This window comes from Alligator sinensis, unplaced genomic scaffold (assembly GCF_000455745.1).
Source record: "Alligator sinensis unplaced genomic scaffold, ASM45574v1 scaffold71_2, whole genome shotgun sequence".
Lineage (NCBI taxonomy): Eukaryota > Metazoa > Chordata > Crocodylia > Alligatoridae > Alligator > Alligator sinensis.
Window position 1 is genome coordinate 43,054 of NW_005842632.1, and position 20,666 is coordinate 63,719.

The 20,666-nt window shown below is 42.1% G+C and overlaps 1 protein-coding gene across 1 annotated transcript in view; it reads left to right on the forward strand.

Moving 5' to 3' along the window:
• SLCO5A1 (solute carrier organic anion transporter family member 5A1) overlaps nucleotides 1-20,666 on the forward strand; it is a gene marked incomplete at its 5' end in the record, with an annotated part of 107,711 nt that overhangs the window by 43,011 nt on the left and 44,034 nt on the right. The window contains 2 exons of the mRNA XM_014524582.2: nucleotides 8,712-8,844; nucleotides 18,025-18,248. Coding sequence (XP_014380068.1) covers nucleotides 8,712-8,844; nucleotides 18,025-18,248 — 357 coding nt within the window. The remainder of the gene's footprint in view (nucleotides 1-8,711; nucleotides 8,845-18,024; nucleotides 18,249-20,666) is intronic.

Consider the following 20,666-nt stretch of genomic DNA (forward strand, 5'->3'; position numbering starts at 1 on the left):
AAATATATTTAATGAGGACTGCATTCATTAACTAAAAAGTTTTAAAGGAAAAATTGTGTATGAAGTCTCAAAAGCTGTTATGCTTAATGTTGTACATGAGTTAAAACTTGATTGACCAAGGAGATCATATAGCCTTTGTGGCAATAAATCTGATGTAAAAGTACATATTTATTTATTCAAAGATCAAGAAATGAGCAGTGTGTGAACAAGAAATTGCTCAGTATTTAGAATAATATCTGTTAATTAGTTGCTTCAAGAAGATTACGTTACTAAAATGCTAAATCAGTTTAGAAAAGCAAAATCCTTGCTAGGCATGTTGATATTTTTTTGTGAGATTCAACACATTTCCATAGTCAAAATCTTATTTAAAAAAAAAAAAATGGCAAAGTCTAATTCTTTTTAATCAAGACTCCATAAATAATAACAACGTTCTATTTAAAGAAAAGAACTAAAAGCTCTAATAAAGCTACAGGTTTCCCTCGCTTTATGCAGGCTATATATGTGCGAATTCACTCATGCAATGACCCTTTTTATACCAAAAATTCGTCATATGCAAGGTAAATTCACTCTTATGCGACTGGTGTGATGGAAGCCCGCAGCCAGCTTCTTTGTGCGGCGCATTGTGGGAATGATGTGCACCAAAATATAATCTCCTGTGCAGATGTTCCCATTTTTGAAGCCTCGCTCAGCTATCCCTAGCCCCACCCCACTGGTGTTGGAGCATGATGAGAGACCCATGCCTGTTGATTCTCCTATGGATGTTACCCTGCCTGTACCTCCTACTAGTGGTGTGGAGACTGACCCTGAAGACCCTTCACCACCCTCTCTTCACACCAGTTAAACATTCACCACCACTCTGTGCTTGTGTGTAGTGTCTGCTATTGGCAAATACCAAAATTGTCTTGTAAAAGTGGTAGAACTGGGTCTGAGGGTCAGCACAGTCAAGGTCTTGGAACACATCCCTATTTGTTACATTGTAAAGTGGGTTCCCTTTATGTGAATTCAAGTTATGCGCTGTTTTCCAGGAATGCATGTACAGCATAAAATGAGGGAAACCTGTATTAATCATTTTGTAGTCTAAAAGCATTTCTTAGTATTGTATGAGTAGAATTTAGCCTCAGAGTTAAATTCTAGTATTGGGCCTTCAGTCTTCAATAAAAAATCTTTCATTTCTAAGGATGTGCTCTTTTTTCATTCTCTTCATTCAGAACATACTATCATCCAAATTAAATTAAAGAGGCAGATTTAGTAACCTTTTTCTTTTCCTATTGATTTGGCCTCTAAGAGAGAAATGATATTCTGTTCAAAAACAAGCGTGAGGACTGAAAGAGGAGTAGGGGTTTGAGGCCCCTGGCAGATGTTAAGTTTTGGTAAATTCAATTTATGTGTTAGTGGAGGAATAAACTGTAACATGCCACACATTCAAGCAATTTATTATCTGATTATGAGCCACAAAGATGGGCATCTAGACACACTTGTGAAATGTAGAATAACTTTGCAGTTTGTTTGTGTTTCTCACTTTAATTTGAACATATGACACATTGGGCGCGTCTATACATGTCCCTATGGCACCTTTTTTACTGTGCCGTCATTGAGTATTTCCTTTAGGAAGTCCTAACTGATGGCGCAGTAACACCCTGTACTGCACTGTGCGCACAGTGTATGGTTATTTTTAGCTGTTACATTGCTGTAGCAATGTGTTATAACAAGGAAGTGTGTTGCGATGGTGCCTTAGCTGTGGCATCACAGTTTGTGACTTCCGGTGCTATGTTGCCCTAGCGTCATGTATAGATGCGCCCACAGGGTGATAGCATTTGGCCAAGTCCTCTAGCATCCCAGGAAGGACTGCTCTCTTACCCCCTTCACCTACCTCTGTGACTCAAGCTGAACTCTGGTGCTCCAGGGTGCCTCAGCAAGAGATGTCATGACTTACCCCTTCCTCCCTTTACTCAACCAGCTTTCAAGATGGCTTCTTTAAAGAGCCATTTAGCACCTCCTCCCTGTAAGAAGCAAAGAGAAAACAAGACGGTACTCATGATATACTTTACTTACACCCAAATAATCTGAGAGAGGGTGAGGGAATTTATTTGGAGAGCTGCTGGTGGGAACAAGATGGAAAAGCACATATTAAAAAAGTAACATGTTCCAATCCTACTGCTCCCACCCCCCCTCATAAAGGTCTTCCCATCTCTCCTCTGGGCAAGGGTCAGGGAAACAGCTCCTTCATCAAGGGGAAATGCAAGTTTCACTTGTCATGAGCAGCACAGCTGAAGGTGTGGAAGGAGGACTGACAGCCCCTCCAACAGCCATCCAGCACCCCTTGCTTTAAGTTGCAGTCCCTATATTGAAGTCTATAGACTCCCATCTCAAGGGATATGTTCTATTTCAGGCCCAATCCAACATCTAGACTTGGCCTTCATGGCACTAACAGAATGGAAACTGAACATTTTAACATGCTCTGTTTCAAAATTGTATTTGGTAAACTCCCTGACCAAAACCCAGAATGAACTTAGGGTGCAGAAGCCCCCTTTTCCCCACAACAGTTACAGTGACTTTAAAGGGTGCTTTGTCTTACCATTTACTCTATAGCATACACGTGAACAGTTACTGTAATCTGGTAAGTGAAGGCAAGATCTTAATAGCTCACTCTTTAATAGCTTAGCACTCCATATTGAGTGCTAAGCTTCTATAAATTAGGTTATATTTTGTTGCAGGGTAAGAACAGGCCCATGGAAAACTACTTTGTAGCAGCAGAAGGGTGGTAAATCCCTGCCCTTGTAAATTTGCTGTAATTTGTTTGTCTGTACTCTTGGAGCAAATTGCTGTGCCTAGGCATTCCTCTAGTATTCATAGAATGATAGAAAATTAGGGTTGGAAGGGACCTCAGGAGGTCTTCTAGTCTAACCCCCTGTTCGAAGCAGGACCATTCCCAAGGTTTTGTCTAGCTGGGACTTCAAAACCTCCAAAAATTGAGATTCCACAACCACTCTGGGTAACCTGTTCTAGTACTCTCCTAATGAGAGAGGGTTTATTTCCTAATATCTAACATTAAACTTTCCTTGCTGCAATTTGAGACCATTGCTGCTTGTTTTTGTCATGTGTCACCACTGAGAACAGTCTAGCTCATGGGCTGTATATGGCCTACCAATTGACCCAGCCTGCAGCTGCCTCTACGGTGCTCTACATAGGGCTGAATCCTGCCTGCTCCCACCTGGGGCAGCCCAGCCCTTCTCAGCAAGACTGCTGCTGCTTCGGCTTCCTAGGTACTGCTTGGCTTCCCCCACCTCCAGTGGCTGCTTCTCCTCCTCCTCCTCCTCCTGCCCCTGCCATGTGGCTCCAGGCAGCAAGTGGCATGGGTACATGGGGTGGGCAGGTGGGGAGGAAGATACAGTCGGATGGTTCCAGCCACAATGCAGAGGGCTGGAGCTCTAGTTCCTGGCTGCCTTGCACTCACTCAGCTGCCTGGTGGGGCTGGGGTGGTGCAGTCAGTGGGCATGGGGTGGGTGTGGGTAGAAGTGTGGCATGGGCTGTCCCAGGTGCGAATGGGTGGGCTTCAGTCCCATGTGGAGTGCTGCAGGGGGAGCTGTGGGCAAGATGGGGTGGAGTCACATGTCGGGCAGGAGGAGGAGGAGAAGAAGCCACTGGAGGTGGGGGAAGCCGAGCAGTACCCCACACCCACTGCTTACGCGCACACACAATATACAAGAGTAAGACTTTCTTTTGAGCTGTTTGGCTATACGTGCTACTCAAAAAAGCATAAAACAAGACAAAAATTATGTTTTGAAATAAAATTAAACTATGTTATTGTAGGTGTTTGATTTTTAGTATATGATTTGTTTTTTATCTATAATTTGTTAAAATGATATCTTTGGAAGATTTTGTGTGGCTCACCCACACTCATTAAGTGCTGGATGCAGAACTCTAGATGTGGCCTCACTAGTGCCGAATAAAGGGGATAATCATGTCCCTCAATCTGCTGGTAACATTTCTGTTAATGCAACCCAGCATGCTGTTATCCTTCTTAGCAACAAGGATACACTGTTGGCTTATATTCAGCTTCCTTTTTTCAGCTTATTTACTTTTGATCCTCAGGTCCTTTTCTGCAGAGCTGCGATACTGGCTCGACTAGAAGTTGAGTCATTGACTACTACCCTTTGAGACTGATGATGACCCAGCCAGTTTTCTATCCATCTTGCAGTCCATTCATTCAACCCAGAGTTCCTTAGCTTGCTTGCTAAGAATGTTGCTAGAGACTGTATCAAAAGTCTTGCTAAAGTCAAGGTATATTATGTCATTTACACTCACTGCATCCATAGAGCCAGTCATCTCATCATAGGAGACAGTCATATTGAGTGTGGATATAGTACAGAGCCTTCAACAACAAAAGCATACTTGAAGTAAAGTGATAAGCTGGATCAGAAGTGTTTATTATTTGAGCTGAATTGATGAACTTAAAGCAAGAGACTAATATCTTTGCTGTTGGCCAGCTGTTAGAAGAGCATATCTTTACATATTCTTATTGCATTTACTGTTAAATATATTCTGCCTTCATGTGCCACTGAAAGAGATATGAACTAGTTAAGATCTCTTAAGATTTGCCTTGACTTTCTCACCATCTTTGCAAGGACCTGAATTTCAGCTGCTTATGGATCTGAATAGCAATATTGAGGGGTGTTAGGATCACAGGGGGAAAGATCATTCATTTCAGTAATGCAATTCTAGGTCTCTAGGAATATGTAAGTGAATGAAGCTTGCCATAACAATTTGGAATCAGTAACATAAGTGAGGGGAGGAGAGAGGGCAACCACAACAGCAGTTCTAGGTGTTGCCTTTGGGGGTGGGGCACAGAAATAACATGGCAGCCAGTGGTAGCCAGAACTGCTGCACAGGGTGGGGAGCTGCCCTGTTCCACCTCTGATTGGAGCCTTCCACTCTAGTTGTTAGAGTACTCTCCTGACCTGTCCCTTGGTACTCAGAACAATAGATACAGTGTAGATAAAGAATAATAATTCTCTATTGCCCTCAGTTATTGTGTTGGTGCCAGTCAGGTCTAGGTGGTGGATATGGTCCCAGAATGTCAAAGGTAATTAGGCTCTTGTATCTAATGACAATCAATGACAGTTGAACTTGAAGGAGTTAGGCATCTGGATGCCATTTTAGATCTTGAGCCTGGTGCTTTATCCAGAATTATTTTGCACATATTTTTCCTTGAATAAAGTTGTATAGAAAACATAATTTGATTTTTTTTTTGGATGTTCCACCTGGAAGAAACCCTTTCTCTGTCTGATCTACCTAAGATCATGAAATCCTTAAAGAGGAGTTAGATAGCTTTCTGTACAGGAATAAGAAAAATGCTAAGTAAATTAATAGTAGAAAGTATAAAGTCATGTTCCTAGGAGCTAATGCTAAATGCTAATCTGGGTGTCACAGATTGAAGGTGACAGAAGAAGAGATGCTTCCAGGTATTTTGATCAACCATGAAATTGCCATGACCTATCAGTATGGCTATGAAAAAAGGCTAATACGATTCAAGGATGGGCTAAGTTAGGCATTTTTAGTAGAGACAGGGAAGTATTAGTTTTGCTTGTCTCTAGTGGGTTATGGAATAGAGAAGATCCCACACAACTTACTGATTCGTTTGATGCACTGGCTGGGGGAGTAGTTAGTCGATTGCACGATTTAACAATGATTGCACACTTAATTCATACAACACAATTTTATTTTAAAATTCTTTGCTACGCATATAACACTGCTTAGCTTTAAGAAATACCACAAACATTAAGAACACAATAACTACATATATCAGAAACAATGCTCCAAATGCACTTCCTTCTCAAACAATGTTATAAGAATTCGTATTACAAAAACAACTACAGTTACAACTCAAAGTTAAATTTGAATCAATACTATTATTTTTCATAATATACTTACAATCCTAGAATTCCGAGAAGCCAAACACCTAGATATGCTTTCATTCCTCAGTAGTACAATTTAATGGGTTGGCCTCAGTAGTACGGTTCAGTGGGCTGGCCTCAATGCTGATAGGACTAAGTCCCCTTCCTTCAGTCCCTTTCGGGCGCTCCGCGGCTTCAGTGTGAACTAAGAGATTCGTGTTCATGGAGAGGGTGGTTCAGGTGATCAGTCTGATCCGGCCTACACTTGCGATTCTTCCTTCGTTGTTCTGCAAGTGAGGTTACCTCCAAATTGGGACAGTAGGTTACAGTTTTTATTGAGTGAGTTGCCGTCTTGGGCCCCTCCTACCCAAACCTGTCACTACTCCCAAATTTGGGCTCGGATCTTTCTTAACAGATTTCTACTGGGTTCAGTTTCTTTTGTTGATCATTTAATTACTTTGGGGAATTTCCTTTCTTTCCAATCTTTTCAAAGGCTCCTAGGGTTTGATTTCTCGGAATGTGGGATGTTTGCTTAAGGGTCATTTTTAGGTTAACCTTGTTAAAGGCCTCTAAAGATAAAATTCAAGAGTTAAGACTTTGAGCAAATTCAGGACCTTCCGCACGTAGGCCAAAACAATGGCTTAGATAAGAAGATGAATCTTGTCTTCTTCCTAAACTGGCTAATGGGCATTTTTTATAAGCATTCAAATATTACATTCAATATGACATCGCTGTTCAAGGAATTGGTAAACACCATTTAGAATATTGTGCATAATTCTGGTCACTTAAGTTCAAAAGATATGACTTTTAAAATGGATCAGGTGCAGTGAAGGGCTATTAGGATGAGTCTCCATTAGGAGAATAGGGAACCTATTTTATGAGTGGAGATTGAAAGAATTTGGCTTGTTTATCCTAACAATAGAAGTGTAGGGAGAGATTATGATTCCTCTTTATAAATATATTCATATGCCTGAGAAGGAGATGAGCTATTCAAGTTATTGGACCAGATCAAGTGGGTACAAAGCAGTTGTGAACAGATTTAAACTGGAAACTAGAAGGATGAGTTAAGTTTTGATGGACTCAGAGGAGGAACATTATGGAATGGACTTTAAAATAAAGTATTAGGTTGAGGAAACCTGAATGGCTTCAAGAAAGAGTTTGATAAATTTATAGAAGAGATAGTATGATAGGATAGGTTTGTTGTTGGAATAGTTAGCAGAATATGTAATATGTGGTTTCAGATGTTTGTTATTTCCATGAGAGAGGCTGAAAAGGAACTTGATCTTGCTGTGGGTTGCTTGTATGCATGGAAGATATTTAGTAATCCCATGCTTCAAAGCTTCTGCTTGGTGGCCTATCATAGCCAGGAAGAAGTCCTTTTTTCTCCCTGACAGAATGCCTTATTTAACTTTTGATCATTCTTCAAGGCTTTGGGTACCTCTCAGTATATCTTTCACTGGTGTTTCTTGCTTATGTGATGATCAGGATAAAACCAGCTACCATATTTGGAGTCAGGAAGGAGTGCTTTTCCAGGTCATAATTCAGCCTGATTATTTTTTGCCTTTTTCTCTATCAGGGGTGCTCAACCCCTGGCTTGTGGGCCAACTGTAGACCATAGAGCAGTGGCAGCCAGTTCAGGGCCAGGCCATGCTTCACCCCTGGCTGGATCAGGGCTGGGGTTGAGCACCATTTTTCTATAGCATGGATTGTGGTCCACTTCCTAGTGTCATATAAATGTATTTTCTTTGCCATTGCAGTGCCCAAGGTAAAAGTGATGCCCTTGTCTATGGGTGTTTTTGTGGTTGTGGTATACAGTGGACAGAGGTTTGGGGCATATGACAGCATGGAAATGAGGGAACTCATTTTGATTGCTCAAGAGATCTCTTCAAGTTTACTTTTCGGAAGTGAAGTTTCAATCATAGAATCTTATTCCACCCTATTCAAGTCCCTGAAAAACCATTAATGCAATGGGTACATCCTTCTCTGCTTTGTTTCTAGTGGCATGTTCTAAAGACTAAGATAAAGTTATGTTACAAAAGTAATGTTTCTTTGGGGACTTGACTGGGAGAAAATATCATGGTACATAGCCACTTAGATACATAGTTGCAATTTACACACCCAATAGTTGGACAAAGAGCTGTTCCCTGCATATCTGTGTTTCTTCATTTTGAAAACAGGAATAATCCACTGACCTTTGAAATACAACTTTGAGATTTATTGATGAAAATCAGAAACAGTAGAAAATAGAGCTGCTGGTGATATGTATGTATTCTCAGTTGCCAGTTCTCTAGTTTCAAGGTATCAGGAAATCCTTCAGTGGAGTTGCCTCCTATCTTTTTCCATCCAAAAATTATCTCAGTTTGAAAGACAAGGATATTATAAGGAACAAAATACTATATTAGGAACAAAAGTTGTCTTAACCAAAAAAGTATTTTAAAATACGTAATAATATGTATAGCAATAAATAATTTATATATGAGATATAACAGAATTTGCACAATATTATTCTTAAGAACTGTATTTTGAAAATATTAAATTTCAAATATTCATTCCCTAGTGATAGATGTTTAACATGGTTCAGTTTTCATGGGAGATTTCACTCATCTCTGAATCCAATGCAATAGGCATTGTTCATTTGTAATGTGACCAAGGACTGCACCAAAAAATGTCAACACTCTGTTCCTGTTGTTATTATTTTATGATTTTTTTTTACATTCCTCTGCAGAATATTTTATTAAGCAAGGAGAACTAATGCAAAGGAATTCCTTTTACGGATTTATGACATTGGGTTGCTTTTTTCCACTTGTGTTTTCTCAGCCATCATGTATGTAATGGGAGCACTTGGTCCCGCAGCAGGATATTTATTAGGAGGAGTCCTTATCGGTTTTTATGTTGATCCTAGAACAACTGTTTATATTGACCAGAGCGACCCTCGATTCATTGGAAACTGGTAAGAATCAGTCATTTTTCAAAACTGCATGGGGTAACTTAGGAAATACAAGGTACTTGTTAGATTTCTTTAAAAATGAGGTCAGAGAAAAAAGACAGAGAGTATCCAAGAGAGATTTTTATCCCCAGCAGTGATTTAACAGGCAGTGTATGCTTGCTGTACAATTGCTATACCCAAACTCATATCATTAAACGGATGCAGTGGCACTAGCTGTCTACTGCTACAGGACTCCCTCTCATTTGTGCTCTGTTTTCTTCCCTATGGAAAGTACAGGAATGATGGGATGAAATACCATCATTCAATAATGCGGAGCATGGCAGCAGCAGTGGTTTGGGGGCCCTGCTATCACATCAGGCAGGGTTGTACGGGAATCCAGAGCAGCACTCTGCTCAGGGACCACTTGAGAACATAGAAACCCCATTCTGCTCTTGTAAACTGAGCCAGGCCATGCTGCAGAGCTAGTTTATTCAGTGCTCTGCTCTGAATAAACTAGCTATTTTTGTAATAGAATATTACACTGATCTTCTTAGTTGGTTATACTTCTTGACCTGTTAGTTGATTATTTGTATACTCAAAGTTATTATACAGTCAGCATAGAAATTTAATATATTCTTCAAGTACAAATTCAGGACCAGAATGCATCTCCATTCTTGTATCCTTGTATCTTGTGTAATTAAGAATTATAGTTAGGAATTTGGATAGCTTAAGTTACTTGACCAAAAAGTGACGGCATCCAGCTGTTGCACTGCAACAGTCATCACTCTTAGCTTTCGTTAAATGGCATTTCTGAGCAAATTATAACTGGAAGAATTGTAATCTTCTTGAATACACTCCCTTCATTCGAAAGGTCTATACTGAGCATACATCAGGCTCTGAGGATCTGACTTTCCCAAAGTAGCTCATAAGAGTGACTTTAAATTTCCATGGAAAGCCTCAAAGATGAGGACCTCAAAGGATTCAAAATCCATAGGGCTGGCTTGGAGTCTACATTTTGCTTCTGAGCTCCTGGTTGCCTTGCAGGTTCAAGTCAATAGGTGCTTCAATACCCTTGAAATTACAGTGTGTGTTTTAGTGCTGCTGGATCTTTGATGCAGTTCATTTGTGATGCTCCACTCCAACTTGGAGATAAGGTTTAGTCTCCGTTTAAGCCCAAGAGAAAGCTTCAGCCAGTGGTTGAACACCACTGCCACCACCACCTCCACCACCAATATGCCCGTGGGAAGGTCATCTTGAATTTACTGCTGTCTACCATCCCTATAGTACCTTTTCGACTAGGCAAAGTCACAGGGTTTTGGGCACAGCTTGAGATATTGTACAAATTGGTTAATCCTGTCCACTATAGGATTGCAGTCATATGTGTATATGCCAATCCCCATGACCCCTACAAATTATACTTGGAAATTTCTTTTTCCACAGTGAATTAAAACCTGTAGGACAGGGTTGTTTAACTTATTGGACCCATTGGGCCAGATCCTGACTGCAGGCCAGAAAATCCACCCTCAGCGATGGGGCAGAAGCTTGTCAGCATAGCTTCTGGAACTGCTGCTTTGGCACAGCTCCAGAACCCAGGGTGTTGTTGCTGCTTGACCCTCTTTTCTCCTGCCCCTGATTTAAGTTACAAATGTTGACTGAAGACTCCGAATTCAGCAGCAGGAAAGGGGATGGAGGGGCAAGTGGCAGGGGCATTCACCCCTGAGTTCCAGAGCTGCACCTGTGCAACAGCTCAAGCACCCGTGCCACAGGCTGCAGTTTAACCCCTCGTGGGCCTCATACCACTCCCAGGCCACTAATTGGACAGTCCTGCCTTAAGAGTATTCACTCAGATTTATGTTTGTTAACCTATTCTGTGTAAGGTTATATGTTGCCAGAAAAGTGTTTTGATTTATGTTTGATTAAGTCCAAAATCTTCACAATATTTTTAAGCATATCACATCAGAAATGGTAGCCAACCTCAAATCAGAAATTAACTTCTTTTTATTTATTTTTTTGAAAGTTTTGTACTTTATAGCTTTCCAGATTTCTGTAACTGAAATAATTTTGAGACGTGAATTCAGATTAAACTTTACATAGGGTATGTTTATACTTTACGTGCTTCTGGCTTAAATTGGATAGTAGTGCTGTCGATCCAGCCTCACCAGAATGGAGCTCAGTATGGATAATCACCCAATACTTTAGTTTTTCACTGTGTTTTACAATCAGGGTTGAACTCTGTGCTGCTGAGTTTACTAGATTACAGCTAGTTTGAGTATGGTTACATATATTCTTGTTTTCGTACTTTCATAGTTTCTAGGGTCAGAAGGGACCTGAACAGATCATCAAGTCCGACCCCCTGCCCTGGGCAGGAACGAGCGCTGGGATCATAATACCCCAGCCAGATATCTATCCAACCTCCTTTTGAAGACCCCTGAGGTAGGGGAGAGCACCACCTCCCTTGGGAACTCATTCCAGAGCCTGGGAGCCCTAACCGTAAAGTAATGCCTCCTGATACGAAGCCTGAACCTCCTCTCATTCAATTTGTGGCTGTTATTCCTTGTTATCCCAGGTGGTGCCCAGGGGAACAGAGCCTCGCCTATTTTCTGCTGGTGAGTTTATAGATGGCCACCAGATCCCATCTCAGCTTTCTCTTGTGGAGGCTGAATAGATTCAGGCCCTTTAGTCTATCTTTGTAGGGCCTGGCCTTCTGTCCCCTGACCATGCGAGTGGCCCTCCTCTGGACCCTCTCAAGGTTAGCCACATCCCTCTTGAAGTGCAGCCCCCACAACTGGACGCAGGACCCCAACTGTGGCCTGACCAGCGCTGCATAGAGGGGAAGGATCTCCTCCCTGGACCTGCTTGTGAAGCATCTGTAGATGCATGACAAGGTGCGGTTAGCCTTACTGACTGCTTCCTTGCATTGGCAGCTCATGTCCATCCTGGAGTCAACAATGACTCCAAGATTCCTTTCAGCCACTGTGTTGTTGAGAAGGGTGTCCCCCAGCCTATAGGTATGTTGCTGGTTCCTTCTCCCTAGATGCAGCACCTTGTACTTGTCTGCATTGAATTCCATTCTGTTCTCATCTGCCCACCTCTGTAACCTGTCTAGATCTAGTTGGAGGCTGTCCCTCCCCTCCAGTGTGCCCACTTCTCCCTACATCTTTGTGTCATCAGCGAATTTGGACAGTGTGCTTTCCATGCCCACCTGCAAGTCGCTGATAAAGCTGTTGAATAGCACAGGCCTGAGCCCTGGGGAACTCCACTAATCACATCCCTCCAGGTCGAAAATGACTCATCCACCACCACTTTCTGGGTGCGACCGTCAACCCAATTTGCCACCCATCTGACTGTAGGTATCAATGCCGCAGTTGCCTACTTTTTATGAGAATGGGATGAGAAACAGTGTCAAAGGCCTTCTTGAAGTCCAGGTAGACGACATCCACCTCAACACCCACATCCAAGGACTTTGTGACCTGGTCATAAAAGGAAACAAGGTTAGTCAGGCAGGATCTGCCCGCAATGAACCTGTGTTGGTTGCCCCTGAGCGTTACCTCCTATGCTGGGCCCCCACAGATGTGTTCCTTGATAATTTTCTCAAAGGTCTTCCCAAGGACCTAGGTGAGACTAACTGGCATATAGTTACCCAGGACCTCCACCAGTTCCCTCAGGACCCTTGGATGAAGAGCATCTGGACCTACTGATTTAAACATGTCCAGCCCCTCCAAAAGTTCACTAACTAGATCATCCCTGACCCTCTGCATCCTCATCCCCTGATGAACCTCGTTTAAAGCTCGCCATACAAGATCAGCCAACCTGGAAGAGAAAACACACTTACCTTTTGGGGAGAGATATAGCCCGTCCTGCCCTAGCATGTCTCCTGCGCAGAAGTGTGGGCTACTCCTGGCCACGTCATTAGTGCCCACATGGGTGAGGACCAAGGGGTAGTGATCAGAGGGCCGGATGAGGTCTGGGATCATCGCCATGATGTCCCAAATCCGAGCTCTGGATTTTATGTATGTAATGACTTTTCTGGTCTTAACCTGACCTTCTTTGTATCACAGGCCATAACATTTTGGCTAAGTACAGATAGTCAAAAAGCCCAAGGGGTAATTGGATCAATCCATGTGGGTTTCTCTAAACTGCGCAGGTGGGATCAGGAGAGAACAGAACACACATTTCTCTTTCGATGGGGGAAAACAGATGCCTGCACTGGCGAGAACCAGAAGCCAGGTCAGGGGTGGGGGAGGGGACTCTTGCACACCTCCCTGCCTGCTGGATGTTTCTGAGGGCAGCTGAGCCTAGATCAGCTGGGGCCTTCCTTTATTGGCTGTGGGGAACATGGCCCCAACCCCTTGCAGACCCTCCCCACACTGAGCCCGAGGCATCTGGCAGCTGGGCCGGCTGCAGCATAGGGAGCCAAGACAGATGCTCCCTTCAGGGTCCACATATCCCTGGCTGGGCCAGCACAAAGCCCAGAGCTGGCGGGGGGAGTCAACAGGGACCCTGGGGGAAGCGTCTGTGTTGGCTCTTCCTGTGCACCTCCCCACCCCAGCTCTGGGCTGTGTGCTGGCCAAACTGGGGCTGTGCAGATACTGAGGGAAGACTCCCTGTTGGCTCCCTGCCATATCCCCTCCCTGCAAGCATGCTGGCCAAGCCAGGGCTGTGTGGACCCTGCCTGCTCTGGGTTGCATGCTGCCCAGAGTTGGGGCCTGTAGCTGGGCAGAGGAGCTGTGCATGCAGCTCTGTGACAGCCCTGGGGTTGGGTCAGCTTGGCACTGGGCTGGAATACCAGAGCGTGAGCCGTGTTCCAGGGGGCCGCTCTATGAGGGGGGAGGTTGCAGGGGGCCTCAAAGTATGCTGGGGTGCTGGGAGACTGCAAAGTAACTTGAGTCAGGAGGGGATCTGGGACAGAAGTTTGACAGACTGGTTTAACCGAAATCGGTTAAGTGTGATACCACAACCATCCAGGTCTATTTTAAACTGGGTTCAACCATTTTGAAACGGGTTTGTGTGTGCTGAACTTCTGTTCTGTTACAGGTTTAAACCTGTTTCCAGTCACTTACACTGGTCTGTGTGTAATATCTGTCCCTAGCCTTCATGCTCATACCTCAGTATTAAATTCAGACTTTAACTAAATTAATGCATTTTAGTTTTCAAGTGATTCTGTGCCACAGGCATGGAACAGAGCTGCACCCATAACGGCCCCTGGCAGAACTGGCATTTATCGCATGGTAAATGGTAGCATACCATACATTCAGTTGTCATAAATGGCATTTAATGTGGAACATCATTGTGGATGTTTTGTATGCCTCAAAATGCATGTGTGGTGGGAGTCGGTGGGCTCCAACTGCCTGGCAAGTTCATGGGCAGTTCTGCATGGGCTGCCCTGCATGTGGGTTTAATGTGTGCTGAGTGTGGGGAACCAGTAATCAATATTTGTGATACCTGGATACAAATATATGATATTCCCATTATAGGGAAGGAAACTTAATGCCAACCCTATGTAGTAATTCCACATTTCAGAGCTGCTGCTGGTTGGCTGGAGTAGCTCGGAATAATTGTCCACTTTCCCCTATAAATAACTTATTTAGTTTCTATGCTTCGGGATTTTTTATCTTCTTCTGAAGCAATAGATATACTCATAGCTGTGGGGTGGGATTGAATGGAGTATCTGGATATTTAGGGACTTACTTAGCTCATGGTGAAACAAAGTCATTTTCCTGGCTTTGTCCTGGCATGAAGAGCCCATTTTGTGGGCATTTTGTGATGGCCTGGCCCTTCAGCATTGATTGTCAGAGAGGCACCACCCTTCAGTACTGACTGGTGGAGAGGCCTTGGAGGTGAGGTGGGATGAGGATGTGGCTGCCGTCTTGACTGCTGGTTGACCTTCGTCTGGCCCCACCCCTAAGCACTGATTGGCAGAGGCCTCAGGGGAGGAGGGGCAGCCACCGTCTTGTCTGCTCCCCCCCTTTGTGACACCTCACTAACCAGGACCTTCTCCTCCTGGGTGGGCTGGGCTGCAAGGCCCTCCTGGGAGGGGAAGAATTAATAAAAACTTATTTTTATTAAGTTGTTTTTTCTTCCCATGGGCAAGATTTTGCAGGTAAGCCCAGATTTTGAGGTTTCCACAAAATCCACGAACATGTGATTTAGGTAGGTCTCTACCAAAATTCTTACCAGCAGTCAAGTGTTTGGCTGATGCACTTAGGATCAGGCCAATTGTCAGATTTAAGGCCAGGAGAAAACTTTTCTCTCAGATTAGACTAGCAAGGACTGACTATAGGTTGTTTTTGTTTTCCTCTGAAGACCATATAAACATATGCTAACATAACAATTTCCTTTCTGTTGCTGTGGCAAGACACGGGTGATGTCTGCCTTTACCTATTGCATATTTGTTTTTCCTATGGAGTGCTTTGCAATAGTGCCTGACAAGGATTGATGCTGGATTTTGATTTAACTTCGGTAATAGCCATGATCCATGCAATGGATATTTACTCAAAAACTTGAAAAAGAATTTAGCTATGTAATTGACATCACCAGATTTCTAAAGAAATAGATTAAAAAAAATTTAGTATTTCTCTTAAAAGTCCTGATATGTTGGGGCATTTATACCCATACTTTTTTCCACCGATGCACCAGAGATTCACTGCTTCGGAGCAGACTCAGTTAATTGAGTCTGCTCCGCACGTGAGCTGAGGCAAACTGTACTGCATTGTGTGCAGTTGTATTAGTGACAAAATGTGCATCAGTGCGTAGAAAATGGTGGCGGTGCGCTTTTGAATTAAAGCACCTCCAAGGTGTTTTAGTTCAAAAGCGTACCAGTGCCATTTTCTCAGCGCTGACACACATTTTGCTACTTATACAACTGTATGCGCCGCAGTGCTGGGTGCTTTTCAAAGTGCCTGGTGCTGTGACGTGTGCATGTGTAAAAAAATACCCTTTGAGAATGGAAAGAACAGAGAGAGAAGTAACAACTACCTTCCTAGTGTTGTACTGAGAAGGCTTCTTTCTCAGAAGCAATTTAACTTAGATATTCTGAGGTCAGTTAAAACCAATAATCATGCCATTCTGAGGATTTATTATATTCTGCTGAAAATCAATGAAAAATTAGAATTTGGCTTTGCTCAAGTCACTGCAATTCTGGATTCTTACTCAATGCATCTTTGGCTAAATTGTCTAAGTTGTAACCAAATAATAATTTCCAGGCACTATGCATTTTAAATTACCTTACATTCAATATTATCGTAATTATACAACGATCCAGTAATTTATACTTGGATATCTGCTTGAATTCAGAGATAAATTACGTGAAAATCTATATTCTTTAAGATGACTACCATGCTTTATTAATGATATATTCTCATGGAAGGTGGCTCTGCATGTCTTGGAAGTCTGTCAATCTGAAGAGACATTTCTATTTGCCTAATTTTGAGTCTACTTATGCTTGGCTCTTCTCACACTACTTTCCCCATGATTCCACACAAGGATTTGAAAGATATTGTGCCATTTGTACTTTCTAGCTTTCATTCCTTTTGAAAGCCTAGTTATTGCTCAGAAGCCTTTGGGGTATCCTCCAGGATTTTGTCTGCTGTATCCTAATTGCTAATAGTGAAATTACTTATTATTCTTGCTGTCCACTCTGGTCTATTTTCCATTTCTTTGCCATCTTTCCTGTAAAGCAAGACACAAGGTTATGTACTGTGCTGCAATTATGACATATCCAGCACTTGGTACGCTGCCATAATGGCTTCTTTAGATTTTAATTTCACCTGTTGATACATGCCAGTGTCCTTTGCTGAGTGGATGGTCTTATTTCTATTTATTATTGCCAAGACCATTTCCTTAATCATTGCTTTGTAGTGTCTCTCCCTGATATCCTAAAAGGAATTTCTGCTATATTTCTATGTACTGTAGTAATTTATTCCCTGATAGTGCCTACTAATCCTTCTAAAAGTCCTATTTCTAATCCATGTATTTTATCAGCTAAAATGAGTGAATAAGGGATTTTCTGCTTATGTAACATCAAAACTAGTCAAAACTTTCAGTCACTTATATTTGCCTTATGAGAGCTGCCTGCAAAATTTTCTAGAAACATGATGCTACATTTTCAGGATTTAAACTTGTTTTTAACCATCATAATTCGTCATCCACAAATCATCATCTGTGCATTGTGTGGCATATTTTGTTCCATTTTAAAGTACATCATGCATTTCTCTTGCATTGCATAAATGAAGCCAAATACTGTTTCTCTTATTCAGATAGGAAGTCCTGTCACCTTCTATTAATATTTTCAGACACATACTATGAAATATTTGGCTCAGGGATAGAACTCTGGGCATCAGATGATAGAACAAGTCTAAAAAACCTAGCCTGAAAGCATATTATTTGAAGTCAAAGGAACAGATTCCCCTCTCATAGGGTTTCTGAGCTGGCGTAATATCATTGATTTTTTGATGTAGTATATTGATCATTCATTAATTTACATTTGTGTAAAAGGAGTTCACAGTTGGACTTCAGAATTTTTGTAGTGAAAGCCAGGCTTTCCATAGGTTCAAGCAATTGTATGGAGCAAATTTGAGTTCCTCCCTTACAAGTGAATCCTCCCTTACAGGTGAATTGTTTTCTCTATTAAATCCCCATGAAGGAGGTCATGTGATTCTATAGTTTCCCTTCTTAAGTTTTCTGAGTTCTTCCACTGGAACATGAGCTTGCTGCCATGTGCTGGCCTACTTGCTGGCTGTTAGAGATTCACTTACACTTAAAATCCTCCTTAAAGGAGGTTCCTCTGAATAGATGGGGTCCTCGGTAAAGTTAAACTTTTGGGTTCTTAGGCGGATGAGTGCTTTCCTTCAGCTACTCAGTCACTGCCTTGTCTTCCAGCCTATACATTCCCTGCATGCATGTCCTCAAGGCCCTGCAGAATTCTTTGTGTGATTAAGGGGACTAAGTCTGCTTTTTTCCAATGACGATTCCAAACCACCTATTTATGGGGAAGGAGAGGTTTGTGCATGGGGGAGACCCTTAGCTTGTGACTCTAAAGGTATAATCCATTTTACAAGAGGCTTTGTGGTGTTCTGCTGATAAATATTTTTTTCAAAAGCTGGGACAGACTGTGATTTACAGTGTGATAGCCACTGTAGTTTATTTGGTCATTTTTGTCTCACACTGTGTTGGTTCTCAACTGCTGTTCATATTTCCTGACTGTAGGTGGAGTGGATTCCTCCTTTGTGCCATTGCAATGCTCCTTGTGATATTCCCCATGTTTACTTTCCCAAAAAAGCTTCCACCTCGACATAAAAAAAAGAAGAAAAAGAAGATGAGCTCTGATGATGTTTCAAGTGATGATGATGTAATGAAAGAGAAAACAAACGGCAAAAGACAAGAGGAGAGTGCAGTTGCTGCGTCTATGGGATTTGGAAAAAATGTTAAAGGTAAAGTATACTTGTATTTTCCTAGGGTTTCCTATGTATAACCTCAATACCTGTTGATGCATACTTTTTTTGTAGAGCAGAGCTTTAATAAATTGTCCATTTTTCTAGTCCCACAGTTTGAATGAGATCTGATCACTTCAACGCAGAGAACAAATTAATGTGATTCTCTTTCCCCAATACTCCACCAGTGGTGGATGGATAATGATTTAGTTTGTTTTTTCTAACAATTTATTGTATGATGAGAAATTAATGTTTCTTGTTAGAGCTTTTCAACTTGGCTAAATTCTTTCTGTCTCAAAAATTCTGGCCCCTCTAACAAGCTCTGTCAAGTGGCTTAACCACTAAGCTACTGGGCTAAAAGGTGGGAGGGCTCAGTTCAACCATCTCTTTTGTCAAACACTTTCTAGGTGTGGTGGTTTTTTAGTGACTAAAGTTTTTGGGACTTACCCAGTGTTAGGATCGTGCCCTTGAGATTCTGTTCCACACTTGAGCCTATGCAGAAAGTGGGCAGCTCTTGTGAGCATAACTATACAACTGTATATAGAATCCATATTGTGCCAAAAATTATAGTTATGTGGCTGTTTAAGTGTCATTTAAATATCTGAAGGTGAAATAGAATTTTAAATAGTAATATTAGCACAAATATTTTAGTTGCTATTTGTGATGGTGTCAGTTTTGAGATATGGTAAGATAACTTAGTTTATTTTAATAATCTTTTTTTAGCCACTTTCTTCAGCCATTAGCAAGCCATTACTAGTACTAGTGGTATTCTACAATTTATTTTGAAGGAAGATAACTCCATATGCATATTATTTTCTCTTGCATGGCATTTGCTCTCTCTAGATTAATCTACTTTATAGTAGCTGCAGCTTCTGTGGACAATTCATAAGATAGTAGAGAGTGAAAAAGACAGTAATTATGTCGTGGCTGGTTATTTTGGTAGCATGTAACTGTTACAACCTAATGTGCCTGTCAAACATGACACAGTTAGAATCAGATTGTGTCGGATATTGCCTTTATTTTATTTTTTAGTCTGAAGTGATGACTTGGCAGTATCATGAATTCAGAGACAAGCAAATAATTTGATATAGTTCCATATCTGAATCCTGTTTAGTTGCACAACATTAGTGTGCCTTCTTAATAGGTAAGAGTTTTTTGTAAGTTTATACTGCCAGTTGGATTTCTTCCTTCAGGCGCTCTTGGCAACCCACTAGCAGAAATAATTTGAATTATTGGAATAGTTCAAGAATCTGTCACCAGTTTGGAGGAGACCTAGGAAATTCAAGCCCAACTCCCAGCATGCTTCTTCCTCATCAGCATAAGAAATCTTCCTTCATTTTAATGGAGAACCTGTGCTGTTTGGACATGCAGCTGGCAAAAATATGTGTACTCAAATCAGTAAGACTTCTGAATGGATTCATTCATGCTAGTTCTCAGTTGCTTGTGTATAAATGGAAAATTGTATCATAATTAAAATAGTTATTAGAGATAATATTTTAGATACTTAACTATCAGAAACTAATATTTCACATACTTCAACTGCATATCATGATGCTAAATACTATATAGGGCAGGGGTGGGCAAAATATGGCCCACGGGCCAGATGCGGCCCACCAGGCCATTCTATCTGGCCTGCAGGGCCCCTAAAAAACTTAGAAAATTAATATTTATCTGCCCCTGGCTGCCTGTCATGCAGCCCTTGATAGCTTGCCAAAACTCAGTAAGTTGCCCTCCACCCGAAATAATTGCCCGCCCCTGATAGAGGGACTAAATCACTAAGTATGGGTTCATTAAAAAATAGAAAGTCTCTCAAGTGGCTGTTAAAAAAAAAATCTTTCTCTCAACAGGAGAAATTCATTTTATGGAATGACACTGTAGTTTGGGGGTCAGGAGGATGACAAGGAATTACAGATTATTTAGTGAAGAGAGTTGTCTCAAATCAAGATAACTTTTCACAGAGAGAGCAGATCACCCCAGGAAAGATGGAGTGCAGGAGGAAAACATTATTACGGGCAGTCCTCAACTTACAATGTTTCAAGTTGTGCGGGCCGGGAGCGACCCGAGCCCTTTTCGCGCTGCATGCGGGCTGTGGCCAGCAGCCCGGGCACGCCGGGGCGGAGAGGGAAGGCCTTCGAGCTGGAATTAGGCACGGACGCGTAGCGGTAGTTTTAAAAGATTGTTTACTTACACCGAGATGGCAGTGGTGTAGGCTGGAAAGCTTGCTTAAGTTGCGGTTACAGAGAGAAAAGAAAACAAAACTCGAACCTGCAGGGCATGAGGGTACGTCGCATAGGGTTCCGGCGACGGGAAGATGAAAATACGAGGGTACGTCGCGAAGGGTTTCGGCGACGGGAAAGTAAACCTGCAGGACTCGAACCCGGGTAGAAGAGCTCTGGAGTCGTCCGGCAAGGACTCACA